We start from the raw sequence: 14,331 nt of genomic DNA, 5'->3' as shown, positions 1-14,331 counted from the left end.
GTAGGGTTTAGATGTTACTGCATCCCAGTTTCAGCAGAGATAATCCCAGTTGAAAAAGACCAAAAAACTCATTAATCACTTTTCTTTTGCTACCGGGCAATGTTTTAAGTAAACAAAAATGTGAAAGATAATGATTATATTATCACCAATACAGCAATTTTGCAATCACCACAGGAGTTGAATAACACTAAAATGCAGGTTTGTTTCTCTTGGTAGCGCTCTTACCTTCAAGGTAAATTGAAGAACAGGAGAGGAATACCAGAGTTTGGTTTATTTTTACCGTAGTATAATGAAATGTTAGCAAATATATTTAAGGTACTATCCTTTTCATCCAAGTGCTAATTAGATCTGTTGCTTATGCATTATTGCTGACTTTTCAGAGAGAAGTTAAAGAAGATAACACTGCCACCCTAAAAAGAGAAGGTGACAAATCTCAGGATGCTGAACAGTATTACCTTACCCAGTAAAATATATATTTTCAAAAACTATGTGAGCTATAGCTGAATACAAAATGACTGCTCTGTTAGCCTTTGCAGTCATTGTATTATTAGGATCACTGGTAGTATGCAATTCTTTAAAAACTTACTGGTTTTGCAGTCCTTGAGTATAGTTGGAATGTGTAGTTACCTTCAAAATTCTTGCTTTGGTAATTTCTTTGCAATTGTTTCTTAATGGAGTGTGCCATAAACTATATGTTCAAATCACTACTGATCACAGATAAAAATTATAGTTAGTTAGGGCCAGATCCTATCCTATCTATTAGGCATCTAAGTGGCATTTAGGCATGTAAGTACAATCTTCTTCCACCCTCCTTCAGTCATTAAACAGCTGTTAACACATCTACTTTTGTAACACTCCTTCATTTTAGCTTTAAGGTTGTCACAGAAAGCATCAAGAAGACCACCTTTTTTATTAATAAGTTTTCATGAACTCGAGCAGGGAGTGATATGATTACACTTAGATGCCTAAATGCCACTTAGATCTCCATTAGGTGAAATTAGGTAAGGCCCTTATCTGTACCAATTTCAGAATTCAAGCCTTTTTCTGTTGTTGGTCTAAAATAGTATTTGGAGTAACCCTTACATTCTTGATCAGCATGTGTTTATATCTGTGTTTTTTCTCATTAGTGAACAATGCTTAATCCATGAATGTTAAGAAATAAATTTTCCTCATAAATTCTGATTTTAGATTACTTTTAACATTGAGAACAAAATAGAGAAGCAGTTGCATTAAATAGCTCATTTGACAATTGCTATCATGAAATATATTCATCACTGTTGTATCATTTACTTTTGTTGATTAACTTATGCCTGGTGGCATAAGACATATATTTCAGGGGTGCAGGTTGTAGCTGTGTTGGTCTAAGGACATAGGCAAACAAGTTTCCTTGGGTAAAGAACTCAAATCAAATACTTGGTCTAATAAAAATATTGGATTTACCCAAAGAACCTTGTCTGCCTATATACACACACACATACATATATACATGTATGTGTATATATGTATGTGTGTGTGCGGGTCTTTGTGTGTGTGTGTGTATCTTTGTATGTATATGTATTCTAATATTATAAATACCTTTGACTCTGTCTGTCTGTCTGTCTGTCATGCTTTATTTGCACTCTGATTAGTTGTCTTGGCAGCCAGAGTGCTCTGTACAGAGATACACAGCAGACCACCACCATGACAGTAGGGACTGAGGGGCTGGAGCGGCACTCACCTCACCCCTACCCCAGCCCTTGCTCCTTGGAGGCAGAGGGAGACAGCAGGGACCAGAGCACTGCCATGATGCTTGGAGGCGGCAGCAATGCGGGGTGCTGGCAGAGCAGTGCTGGCCTCTCCCTCCCCACATGGTGGAGCACCATCATGACAGCAGGGACTGAGGGGCAGGAGCAGGGTGGGGGCAAGGCCAGCAGTGCTGGCTTTGCCTCCCTCCTGGCCATGCTCCTTGGAGCCAGGAGCTGGAGGGCCCCACCAACAACAGGTGGTAGGGAGGGGGAGGCAGTGGGGAAGAGGGGAGAGAGGGAGGAGAGCAGGAAGAGAAAGAGGGGGTTACGAGTGGCAGCATGTCACTAGCCATGGCTGCCTGCTGCTGCAACATGGGCAGCTCCAGCTGCCGCCACCCACTGCCCGTCACTGCCCATGAGTGCCACTGGCCATATGCAAGCTCCCTTCCCCCCCATTCCTGGGAGGCAGTGGCATAGGGTTGAATGGCAAGGGGTGAGGGAGTGCATGGGCCCACACCCAAAGCAGCAGAGGGGGAACTGGACTCAAAACAATGGGGGGGGACCTGACCCAAAGTGGTGGGGGGCAGAGGGGGGAATGAACCCAGGCCTGAAGCAGTGGGTGGGGAAGGGATGGAGTGGGCCTGGACCTGAGGCAGTAGGGGGGAAGCGGGGGAAGCCAGACCCTGACCCGTTGTGTGTGTGTGTGTATATATATATATATTTATATATATAAAATATGTATATGTGTGTGCACGTAGATCTTTGTGTCTATGTGTATGAATGTACACACACACACACATATACAGCAAAAGCTTTGTTATCTGGCACCCATGGGGAATGAGGGGTGCCAGATAACAAAATATGCCAGTTAATTGAGAGGTCTGAACAGGTGTCTTTGCCTGTTTGGGCTGTCACTTCTTCCGTCATGCTCGAGGCATCGCCACCCCTCCCGTGGACCCCAAAGGACAGGGAGGGGGTCCCTGCAGAGCCTGCTATGCCCTGAGCCTTGGGGGTTTGGCAGTGCAGGCTGCTTTGCCCTGGGCCGTGAGGGCTTGGTGAAACCGCAAGTGCCACAGTGGGCACTTCCAGTTGTGCTTTTACCTTACAAGGCAGTTGTAAGTTAACTGTCTTAACTGCCTTACAGTTAAGGCAGCTTTTAATGTGTGTGTGTGTGTGTGTGTGTGTGTGTGTGTGTTCCACACACACACACACACGCATGCCAGCTTGTAAGGGGGTGTGTGTGTGTGTGTGTGTGTGTGTGTGTGTGTGTGTATATATATATATATATATATATATATACGTGTACACACACACACACACAAATATATATACACAATAAAAGCTGTGTATATATATACATGGGTGTATACCCCCATGGGTCAGGGTTAGCTTCCCCCCCCCTTCCCCGTACTGCCTCAGGTCCGGACCTGCTCCCTCCCTTCCCTGCCTACCACTTTGGGCCTGGTCTCATTCCCATATATGTATTAGGCCTGTGAAAAGTGGCTAGTATTCGCTTTGGATTTAGACGATTCGGGAGACAGTGACTCAGTTCAGTCATACGAATCATTGTCCTGAATTGATTAGACCAAATCTGATTCAGAGATTCAGCTGTCTCTAAATTGGCTGAATCTCCAGATTGAACAAGCCCCATCTCCCACCTGCTTTCCCAGCCCTGTCAGTGGCTGCTCTGCCTGACCCCAGTATCCCAACACTTAAAACATTCAAACAAAAAAAAAGCCCCACATTCACTGGCTACTGCCAGGTGGGGGGGAGGCAGGTGGTCCCAGCTGCCCCTTGTTGCATGGGAGTGCTCTATTATGAGCCCCCAGAAGTCCTGATGGCTGCTGCAGCAGCCAGTGAGTGCGGGGCTTTTTTTGTGCTTTTTTTTTTTTTAAGTGCCACGACACTGGGGCTGGGGGGGCAACCATTGATGTGGCTGGGGCAACAGGCAGGGCTCAGGCAACACTCACAGGGGCTGGGGGAGCAGGCAGGGAATGGAACCTGGTGAGGGGGGGCCCCCCCCCGCCCCCCCCCCTCTAGCCTCTCCCCCCTGCCCCCTACTTACCTGCATGGAGTCCGGGATCCAGCTCCCTGCAGCACTGAGAGGGGACTGTCCAAATCTACAAATCTTTTCCGAATCGATTTGGAGGCTGTGGATCAATTTGGACCTTTTTATTGGTTTCTTGATTTGATTTGGATTCAGAGATTCAGCCACCGAATTGGGCTGAATCTCCTCCAAATCGAATCAGCAACCAAAGCTTTGCACAGCCCTATTCTTTATATGTGTACACATGTATGCGTGTATGTGTGTGTGAGGGGGTTATGTGTTTGTATGTATATATGTATGTATTTATATCTGTGTGTGTGGGTGTATGTATCTATATGTATGTATCTATGTGTGTGAGATGGATAGATAGATCACACACACACTCACACACATATATAAACACACATATATATATTATTAGAACATAGAATGATTACTGTATTGAAGAAGTAAGTGTGATTCTATCTGAGTGTTAATTTCTCTCAAATTTCACCATAATGGTGATATACTTTGGGAGATCCTTTTTATTACTTTATTGAAGACAGTGAAAATGACTGACTTCAAAGCTGAATGTGGCTCTCATCAACACTGACTTGACCTTTTTTTTTAAGAGAGTCAAAAAAGAATTGCAATTCAACAGTTCTCAACTTGTATTCTGTGTTTCATGGGGTCAGGGGGAGAAACCAGCTGCATTTCTCCCCTACCCTTTTCTCCCCACCCCCGCCTTTTTGTTGCAGTGTTAATGTTCTAATGGTGTTAAAGTGCTAATTGAAATATATGGGTTGCTATTTTGTTCCCGTATAATCACCTAAGTGCAAGTTTTTTAGTTTCTACCATGAACAAGGTAACAACATGAGGCTTTTGTTACCTTAAGAGGTGATTGCAAGAGACTAGGCTTGCTGCATGGGGTAGGCAACTAGGCAAAGTCCAGTTGCTAGAAGGCAAGCAGACCAGAAACAACAAGTATAGGAGCTACAGCAAAGGAGAGGAGTCTGGCCATTAAGAAAAGGAGAAACCCATATGTATGGCTAGGAAGCCACATGCTAGGAAGGGGTTGTACTTTGGGACATATAAGCCCCAGTGCTGGAGGCAAAGCAGTAAATCTGGCCCTGCTTGGTACATGGAGAGGAGCTCCTAGGGAGAGTGGCTGCAGGAAATAGGCCCACAGGCACCCAAGCTACTCAAGAAAGCTGGAAGGAGAGAGCTAAGGGTAAAATATGATTTGCAGTGGGGTGGTGACCCAGAGTGGGGGTAATTTTTAGTTTCAAAGCAGTTTGCTTATGTTTTTGTTGTGTTTAAGTTTAACCAGAATACTAGGTTGTAGCTATGGGGATGGTTCGGAGGCAACAGGGGCACCTGAGGAGCACTCAGCATAAAGCCCTGTAAAGAGCCAGGAGCTCAAGGGGCTATGCAGTGAAAGAGTAGCATTACCTGGGGCAGGGTTAGGTAGCAGCCTTGTTTAGGGCTGGAAAACCAGAAAATGGGAAGGAGAGTGAGATAGGGTCAGGGGCCCAGAGCACATGAGAGCAAGGCAGGGCTGAGACCCAGGAGCCAAGGTCCAAGGCAGTGGACCTGGGCTGAGGGGTGCATCCAGATAAAAGTTTTGGGTCTGAGGGGCCATATGTCGAGTTTGGGCCAAGGGGCCCCTTCTGAGGTGCTACTGAGTAATACCTGAGAAGTGTGGGTATGGCTTTGGGGGTGGTGGAAGGCTATGATGGTTGCCGCTGTGGTGACTTACAACCTAAGACACAGATAGAGCCATGATGATTTAGTGTCTGAGGGGCAGGACGGGTGCCAGCTGGGCACAAGAAGTTGTGGTGAGGTGAACAGGGGCAATCTGCATAAGGATTATAATATCCATCAAGATGTGGCAGGCAAGGCAAAAAAGGAAGAGTACCCTGAGAGGCCAGAGTAGTACAGGTATAGCTTAGAAACCAGGGAGTATTACAGCCACCCTCAGAGCCAGTTCTGCTACAAGGACCCTCTCATGTTTTAGTCTCACTGGTTGACTGGTTAGGGAACTTGCCAATGAGGCTGAACGCCTAGGGTGCTAACAGACTTGCACTTCCCATTGTAACTCATGGCACTTCACAGAAAGCACCATGAGTTACAGTAATTCCCCAGACTCAACAGACATGCACTGTTGAGTCTGTGTTGTTGTGGGATCGAGCTCCATTTTTGAGTGACTGCATATCTGCAGTCTAAAGCTTGTTCAGCAAATTTTAGTTAAAGCACCCCCACCACCATTTTTCAGTGTGGGGACGCTGATACATGTGACAGTCCAGGTGCTTTGGAGTGGCTCTTGGAGCCATGAGCTTATGTAAGGTCTCCCAGGTAGAAGAGGGGACTGAGATGAGGATTCCTGTATACCTCCTAGCTGATTCATTTTGGGCCTTCCAGAGAATCATGCAGCTTGCTCTACCATGGTTAACAGAGCAAGTATAGGGCTTCTGCTTTATTTTGCAAGGACATTTTTTGTATACTGAGCTCTGCCAGTTAATGAAACAAGTTAACCTTACAGAACTGGCAAGTGCAAATAGTTTGAGAACTTTAACAAGGTGGGATATATATAACTGTCTCTGTGCAAGTGAAGTATTATTGTTGTTGTTGTTGTTGTTATGTAAGAAGCTGAAGCCAAGGTTCCTGTATTGTTTACATTGATTTTGTTTCTGTAATTTATTAATGTAAAGGGAGCTGTTCATTCCTGAAACAAAAATAGCTCAGAGAAGAACTATGAGAATACAGGCCAATGGCAGTCCCCCCCAAAAGTGATTTTGATTGTTTGCAGTTTCAGACAGCCTTAGAATCTCCAAATTAAATTGTGAGAAAGTTGTCATAGTGCTATGATGAGTAATATCACCACCAGTCACTGTCTGTATGATACAATAACATATCTTTTGATAAACAGAATGACACTAAAACCCTGAAGAAATGGATGGCTGAAGTGGATGTTTTTCTGCAGGAAGAATGGCCTGCCCTTGGTGATTCAGAAGCACTGGAAAAACAGCTTGAACAGTGCACAGTAAGTATTTCTAATGTGCTTGCTTGTTGTGTGTGTATTTCCAGTTGAATAGGCAGGTTTGTATAGAACAAGAGTTGAGCCAGACAGCAAAGACAAAACTGGAAACGTTTCATCCCAGGGATGTGTGCTTCTTGCACATTCTTATCGAGAATGTTTCAAAAGCCTGCAGCCTGCTCTAGTGCCAGAACACATCTGCTACAGCAACCTGCTGCTCCACTTCTCACTCACCCCGTCACAGGGGCAGGAGGCAAGGGGGAGAGAAGAAAGCTGATGAGCAGAGGTACATGCGTTAATGTGTTACACAAATTGCCAGTTGCTCAAATCACAAGTGAGACTTCACAAAGGGGGATAAGGCACGGTGCCGCATTTATTGATTACATGAGTTAGACAAAGAGGTTCGGACACACCATTCATACAAACACACACAAATCATCATACACATCTTTACACACAGACATACACATACACAACAACCATTTCATCCACACATACACCAGATATACCTACCAGCAATAGTTGCTCAATATCAGCCCAGGGTGGCCAACCTGGGCTTATTAAGTAGATGGTGATGTTTTGAAGATAGCAGATTTGAAGATAACAGCTGGAGCAGGGTGAACAGATGCATCTGTGCTCCGATGAAACAGCAGTAGAGAAAAAGACTCATCCAACTTGGCATTTTCAAAGTGTTCTTTTATAGGGTTTGGCATTCTTTGTTTCAGTACTTTGGGGTTTGTCCATACTCATCTTCTGTTTGTGTGGTTGTTCTTCATTTGTCTTCAGTTTGTCTTAGCCTTGGACTGTTCTTGTTGCCCGTCTGGTAGAATTTCTTCGTCTGTTATCTCCTTTGTGCCCTCGCGCTTCAAAGGGATTCTTCAGCCGTTTGTTAGCTAGTTAGTGGTTGGTAACTTACATTTGGTGCCTTGTTACATAAAAAGTTGAATCTTCTTCTCCTGTATCTATGACATTCTCTCAACATTCACCCTTTTACACAAACTCTTACATAAAGGCTATGCAGAGTTCATTCACTTACGTCAAGCAGAAGGATACAAAAATGGAGTTTTCAAGTTGCTTACAGGACAAGACTAACATGGTTACATTTCACTATTATTACACTTGATGTTAACATCAGCTACATTAGTTAAGTTCATGCTACAAATGGGAGGGTTCCTCTGCCATGAGAAGTCTGACACTCTGATCCCAATCTTCTCTACCTCTCCCTTCTCCCTTTCAGAGAGAGGGCATTGGATTGGAGAGCCTACCTCTGATGCCAACAGGGGTCCCTAAAATTTTCAGGGATCTGGTAATAGGGGACATTGTGGGAGAAGTAAGTAGCCCCAAGTCTGGCAGGTATGTGAGTCTGGGAATGTGTGAGGGTGACCCAGCAGTGCCCCAGGTCCCAGAGCATGACCAAGTGGCTGGAGACCTAGCAGGCTGTCTACCTTACTTGACTCATCTGCCCATCTAGATGAACCAAGAAGTAAGACATCATAAAATATAACTTTGTTTCAAGAGGTCCTATTTCGGAGTCTTTCAGCCACTTTGGGAACATTTCAAAGGGGTTGTAAGCATGTCCAGCTGGCCCTCTGTAATGTTTGAAAGGCATTTGAAATATTTTGTTACATGTATCCACACCACAGATTTTCATCCTCTCTAAAAATAAATTTAAATCTGACTGTGCTTTGCTTTTGTTTTCTTTCATTTATTCAATTGGTAAGAACCTCTCAAATATCTGGTTTTGGAGAAAATGCTTAAAAGGGGTTAGGGTGAGAGGCTGAATATACCAAAAGGAGGCAGATACAGTGTTACTATATCATTACAGTATTTCTAGCATGGGTAGAACAGGAAAGACAGGCATGACAATTCTTATACTATTACATTCTTGGAAGGAGTTGGTGTGGGGAACTTTCTTATCATTTGGAAAACACCTAGCATTTAGGTACTTGTGCAAATTAAATTATAAAAAATAATTAGCATTTAGGATGACCATCTCTTGGGAACAATATATTTTCTACTTTTCTTCTTATAACAATGTTATGATAGCTTGTCATTTAGGCAAAAAGAGTGACAAAATTGGCTGTTGTTGCATTACACAGTAGCACCTTCTTTAGGCAGCCTGAAATAAAGGTGGCAGGCTGCACAGACAACAGCAAAAAATAAACATGCATTTAAGAATGGCCCATGAGTACACACACATTCTGCAGCATCAGGAAAATGACTGACAGTATGGACAAAACAGGCATATCTATGGTGACAATTTTTCTGGTAGACATTCAGCTGTCATGGGATGGGTAGAGTAAACATGCTTAAGCAGATAAAAAGAGCTTTACTTATGAGAGTTCCTTCACTCCTTTGGGCACAGGGAGAATGGAAACATCTTATTTATACAGTAGTTCCATGATTTCCCTACTCACAACATTTAGAAACTTTGCTGGCTTTACAAACAGAACTTGTGTATACTTCTTAAATAAAAGTAGTGTACCTTGTGGCATTTACAGACTCTGCTGGATGTGTCAGAAGTGTGTATACCTAAATTGTGAACATTGTCTGCAAGCATTCTCTGTAGAACATATAGGTTTCAAAAACCCAGTCAACCCCTCCCAAAGAACTTAGATCTAACATTCTTAGAAAATAATTTTCTTGTTTTCAGAGGTGTTAAATATCTACTTCTCTTATTTAAGTCAGTGGACACATTTTTTTCAGATGGGAGGTTTTTGACATCAAGTCTTATATAACTTGTTCAGAATATACTTCATACGTCTATTGACACACAATTATCATGAACAAGATCTCTTTTTTTTATAGACACTGTAGGGTACATATATTAACTTGCTCACATTTTGTACAAAATCATTCACTTTATAAACATTAGGGGGAAAAATCTGACTTCACTATTATCCAATTTTCTGAAAACCATCTATTTGGATTACTGAGGACTCTGCATATATATTTATCGTCTATTATGTAATCTGTGCCAGAAGAGATTTTGATGTACCTATTATTCACTTATTATTTATAGGCTGTTCTGACTTTGCCAGAAGAACTTATGAGGACTATGAATTATATTCATTATTCCCACAAAAATTACAATTCCAGGGTTGTTCCAGTAGTATTATAGCATCATGAAATATTGATATTTCTATCACAGGGTTTACAAACTCCTCTGACTATCCCAACCAAGGTTGTAAGTGCAAAGAATCTTGTAACCTTTAATAATCCATATCTATTTGTTTAATGAAATTTATAAACTCTGTAAATGCTTTGGCACAGTGAGTAGACTTGTGAAACACAAACATTGAACTCCCAGGGTTACAAACCCTTGAGCAACTTTCTATGTTTCTATATTACTCCTTCCTTATAAGCTACATGGGCAAATTCTTATTTTTTACTGGGCACATCTACATGTGCTGTTAATATTATAAAGGCTTACTATGTGATAAAATACTGTGCAGTAAGCCTCCCCTGGGAGCACATCTACACATGCTCCCTGTTGGGAGTAAATCTGCTCCCACGGGGAGCAGCTTGGTACAGGGCTATTCCTACCCTGCTCTGGCTCCCTGCAGCAGCCCAGGGGGAGCTCCAGGCTTTCCCAGAGTGTTAACCTGGGGGCTGGCAGGGAGCTCTGGGCTAGCTCCCATGCACATGGGGCCAGCAGAGCTCTTCCAGCTGCAGCGGCAGCTATCTCCTTGTCCCGTACACATTCGGAGGGGTCCTCATGTGCAGGGAACTGGGAGACAGCTGCTGCTGCAGAGCTTTCCAGGCCCTCTGCACATGGGGACAAGGCCATGCCTTGCTTGCTGTTTTTGACTTCTCCTTTTCAATTTATTCCTTCTCATTAGTCCTACTTCCATCTCTCTAATGCAACACATTTTTGTTTGCTTTAAACATCATGCCACCCTCCCTTAATTAATCTTTTTATTTCTTTACCCTTTGGGTGTCCAAATTAGATTGTGAATTTTGGGACTTTGTTTTAGCTGTTTGTTTTAGTATAAAAGTAGTTTTATGCTACCTTCTTACGGCCTACTACCCATCTTAGGCCAGTGATTTAAGTGAACACAGGACTGGGGCAGGCTCAAGGCTGGGCTTCATTCCCTTGTGCAATTGAAAACAGCCTTTGGACTGATCCAATTTACATTCTTATAGTTACAGCCTCAGGGTCAGCTCAGTATCTGGAAATAACATGACCAAAACCTGAATTTGGCCACTATCAGAAGGTAACTTCCTAGAGTCACCTCCATAGGGACAGCTCTTTGATAGTCAAACAAGATGTCTTTACAATCCGTTTGTATCATGAGCATGAGAAAAGAGGTGCTAACATGGCTCAGAAGAAGCCCCATTTCTCTCTTAACCAATTCAACATCATAACATTGTATAAATGTTTATTAAGAACCATTAAACACTGAAGGTAAAACTGTTTTATTTCTTTCATAGAAGAACTAATCTCATAAACTAATTAAAGGTTTCTCATTCTTCCACTCTATGTATTTTACATAATGTTATATACGTTGATTGTGGTAAGTTCAGTTCAAATCTACACCAATTATTTATTTATTTAGAGATGGGATATCTACAACTGTATTTTTGTATGCTGCTTGCATAAACCTCTACTATTCCTTTAGGCCTTAGTAAATGATATCCAGACAATCCAGCCCAGTTTGAACGGTGTTAATGAGGTTGGAAAGAAGATGAGAAATGAAGCAGAGCCAGAGTTTGCTTCCAGAATACAGACAGAACTAAAAGAACTCAATGCTCAATGGGAACACATTTGCCAACAGGTACTAAGTGTCTTGCTGTGACTGGCTTTCTTTTAATTAACTTTCAGGTTTTTCATTGGCATAATTCCTCCCTTTCTTGGAATAGACAATTAATGTAAGAAAAAAAATCTAGACATTCCTGGTTCACAGTAATTAACCTTCCATCTTAGAAAGTTTATCTAGCATACTGAAATATGTGGAGAGTAGCGCTCTTAATCTATGTAATTCAGTCTTGCTGTATTAATCATTGCTGATGTAAAATTAGCTTTCTATGATCTAGATTGCTTTATCCAAAACCTTCTCAATTTACCAGCTAATGAGCTTCTGTATTTATTCATTTTTCACTGAAAACTTATTTTTGCTCATTACTGAGTATAGTTCATTACACTGAATAAGAAGTCATAACACACTAAATTGTTACTTGTATTTAGACTTCAATACCTTGAAATTCTTTCTCTCTATCCATCTAGTTATCTAATTTAAGGCCCCAAATTTATGGCCAAAATGTGGATATAGATGTATTGGTAGGCCTCAAAAAGTGGGATGTTTCATATTATTTTACTATGCTTATGGTAAACCAGTAGTTTTACCTGCTAAGAGAGGGCATCAGGGAGTTAACAGTAGTCACTCCAAAGTTAAGGCTCTGTATAAAAAAGATAAAAGGATTAAAAGATTCTTTAAGGATTAAAAGGATTAAAATGATAATCCTTTCAATTTAATGGTTTGTTATTGCAAGTATTCTATTCATGTTTTACCCACTTCAGCTTGTTTCTTGTTAAATCAGAGATATTTTTCACTACATCTGTTTGTGCATTGTTTAAAAAAATATTAAATATGCTCCTTGCTTGCACTTTTTAAAATTATAAATGTGCTAAAATTTAAGTACCTTGACTTTCAGAATGAGATTCTGGCCCAATAGTGCTGATCTCCCATGTCCTCATAACTCTCCCCATGTTATTGGGTAATAGCTATAAAATGCTATTCTCCTAATTTTGTCATGTCATTTATTCTACTTTTATCTCATGAACAACGACAACAAACTTTTCTGCTGTCTTTCATACCTCTTACCAGAGAGAGCAATTTTGGTAACGATAGCTAACTAAGAAGAGAGTGTGTGATTAGGATAAAGAATGTCCCAAAATAGATCTAAAGATAAAAAGGCATATATCACCGTGTACTGTGCCTTTTCACAGACAAAAACTGTAGCAACATTCCTTAAAGAAGCAAGCCAAGGTCAAAATGCTTAAAGCCAGCCTTCACAAAATATAGCTTCATAAAGATACTTTTATAAAATGTTTATGAATGGGATTCTGTGATGTGGTTTCCTGTGGTAGCTGAAGACTGGATTCAGTGAACCAAGAGGTCCTTTTTATTTCTTTTTTCAAAAAAAATCTAGAAAAAAACAGATATTTCCAGCTGCTAGTTTAAAGGTTTCTGTTACTTAGATATACAGTTCAGGTGGGGGAAAGAAATGGTAACTGCAAAATTAGGGAAGTCAGTAAATATTGTTGTCCTTATTTTATAAATAGAGGAATTGAGGCCTGGATTATAGAAATGACTTTCTGTTTATTAAGTGGATTAATTATATCTGTCCAGAGTAAAAAAATAGTAAAAAAAAAAAAACCTATTCATTTAAACAGTCCTTTCCTTGACTTCTGAAGCCACTTATTTGGTTCTGCAGGAGAAATTCTATTTGACTGACTTGAATTTAGGATCATAGGAAAGTGGGGCTGGAAGAGACCTCAGAAGGTCATCTAGTCTAGCCCCCTGCTCAAGGCAGGATCACTCTTGACTAAACAGTCTCAGCTGTCTGTCCAACCTGATTTTTTAAAACTTCCAGGGATGGAGATTACATAGTTTCTTTAGGCAGCCTGTTCCAATTGTTAGCCACCCTCATAGGCTAGGGACAGATATTCAGAAAGCCTGAGCCTGAATTGATTCAGTCTTTGCAGGTTAGTCTAACCTAGCTAGGTTAAATCAGATTGTAACTGCACAGACATCCCAGACATACGGGGGGGGGGGGGCTGAAAAGCGGGGGGGGGGGGGGAGGGGGGCAGGATGCTAGAGCAGCCCTCCCTTCCCTTCCATAGCACTAAGTTAAGGGGAGCATGGCCAGACCCCAGCAGGATGCTCTGATTAGGGAGAAGTTCCCCACCTCCTGACCAGCCCACCAGGGAATTGATAAGTGTTTATCACCCCTAACTAAGTGTTTATCACCCCATTAAGAAAACAACAGAGGAGCATTACCAACTACCTGTTGATTCTGCCTTTGTCCCATCTGCCACAGCATAGACTGTAGCCAGCATGTGGTCTGCTAGCTAATAGACAGACACCTCTCAGCAAGACAGAGGGGAGAGGGGAATTCCTGGTTGGCAGGGAGTGATGAGAAGGAGTGGGAGAGCAGCCTGCAGTCTCTGCTGAAGCTCTAGCCAGGGAGCAGAGGGGAGGGGCCAGCTGTGCTGTGGAGCAGAGAGCCCCGCCCAGCCCAGAGAGCATGCCGGGATGCTGGGGGAGTCTGCTTTATCTTAAACCAGCAAAGGGTCTGGGACAGACTTTGCATAAACCAGTTTGACCCAAATCAGTTAAGTATTGTTGAATCTTATCTTTTTGATTGTGGACCTTTTCTCCAGTCTATCCAGGTCACTCTGGGTCCCTTTAACTCCACCCAACTTGGCAATGTCTGCAAATTTGCTAAGCATGCAGTCAATCTCTGTAGTTTCTGTAAAGACGTTAAGTTCTCTATGATGTTTTATATCATTTTTCCTTTTGACTTTCATGATATTCCTG

General features: G+C 42.1%; 1 protein-coding gene across 7 annotated transcripts in view; it reads left to right on the top strand.

The window, feature by feature from the left end:
* The window catches only part of DMD (dystrophin), a 1,961,037-nt gene that overhangs the window by 799,199 nt on the left and 1,147,507 nt on the right, over positions 1-14,331 (top strand). For all 7 annotated transcript variants that reach the window (XM_025200207.1, XM_014518487.2, XM_025200208.1 and 4 more), the window contains 2 exons: positions 6,680-6,793; positions 11,410-11,565. In XM_025200207.1, the coding sequence (XP_025055992.1) occupies positions 6,680-6,793; positions 11,410-11,565 (270 nt within the window). The remainder of the gene's footprint in view (positions 1-6,679; positions 6,794-11,409; positions 11,566-14,331) is intronic.

The sequence above is a fragment of the Alligator sinensis genome, unplaced genomic scaffold (genome assembly GCF_000455745.1).
Source record: "Alligator sinensis unplaced genomic scaffold, ASM45574v1 scaffold746_1, whole genome shotgun sequence".
NCBI classification, from domain to species: Eukaryota; Metazoa; Chordata; order Crocodylia; family Alligatoridae; genus Alligator; species Alligator sinensis.
The sequence above is the reverse complement of the archived record's forward strand: the minus strand, read 5'-3'. Positions and strand labels throughout refer to the sequence as shown.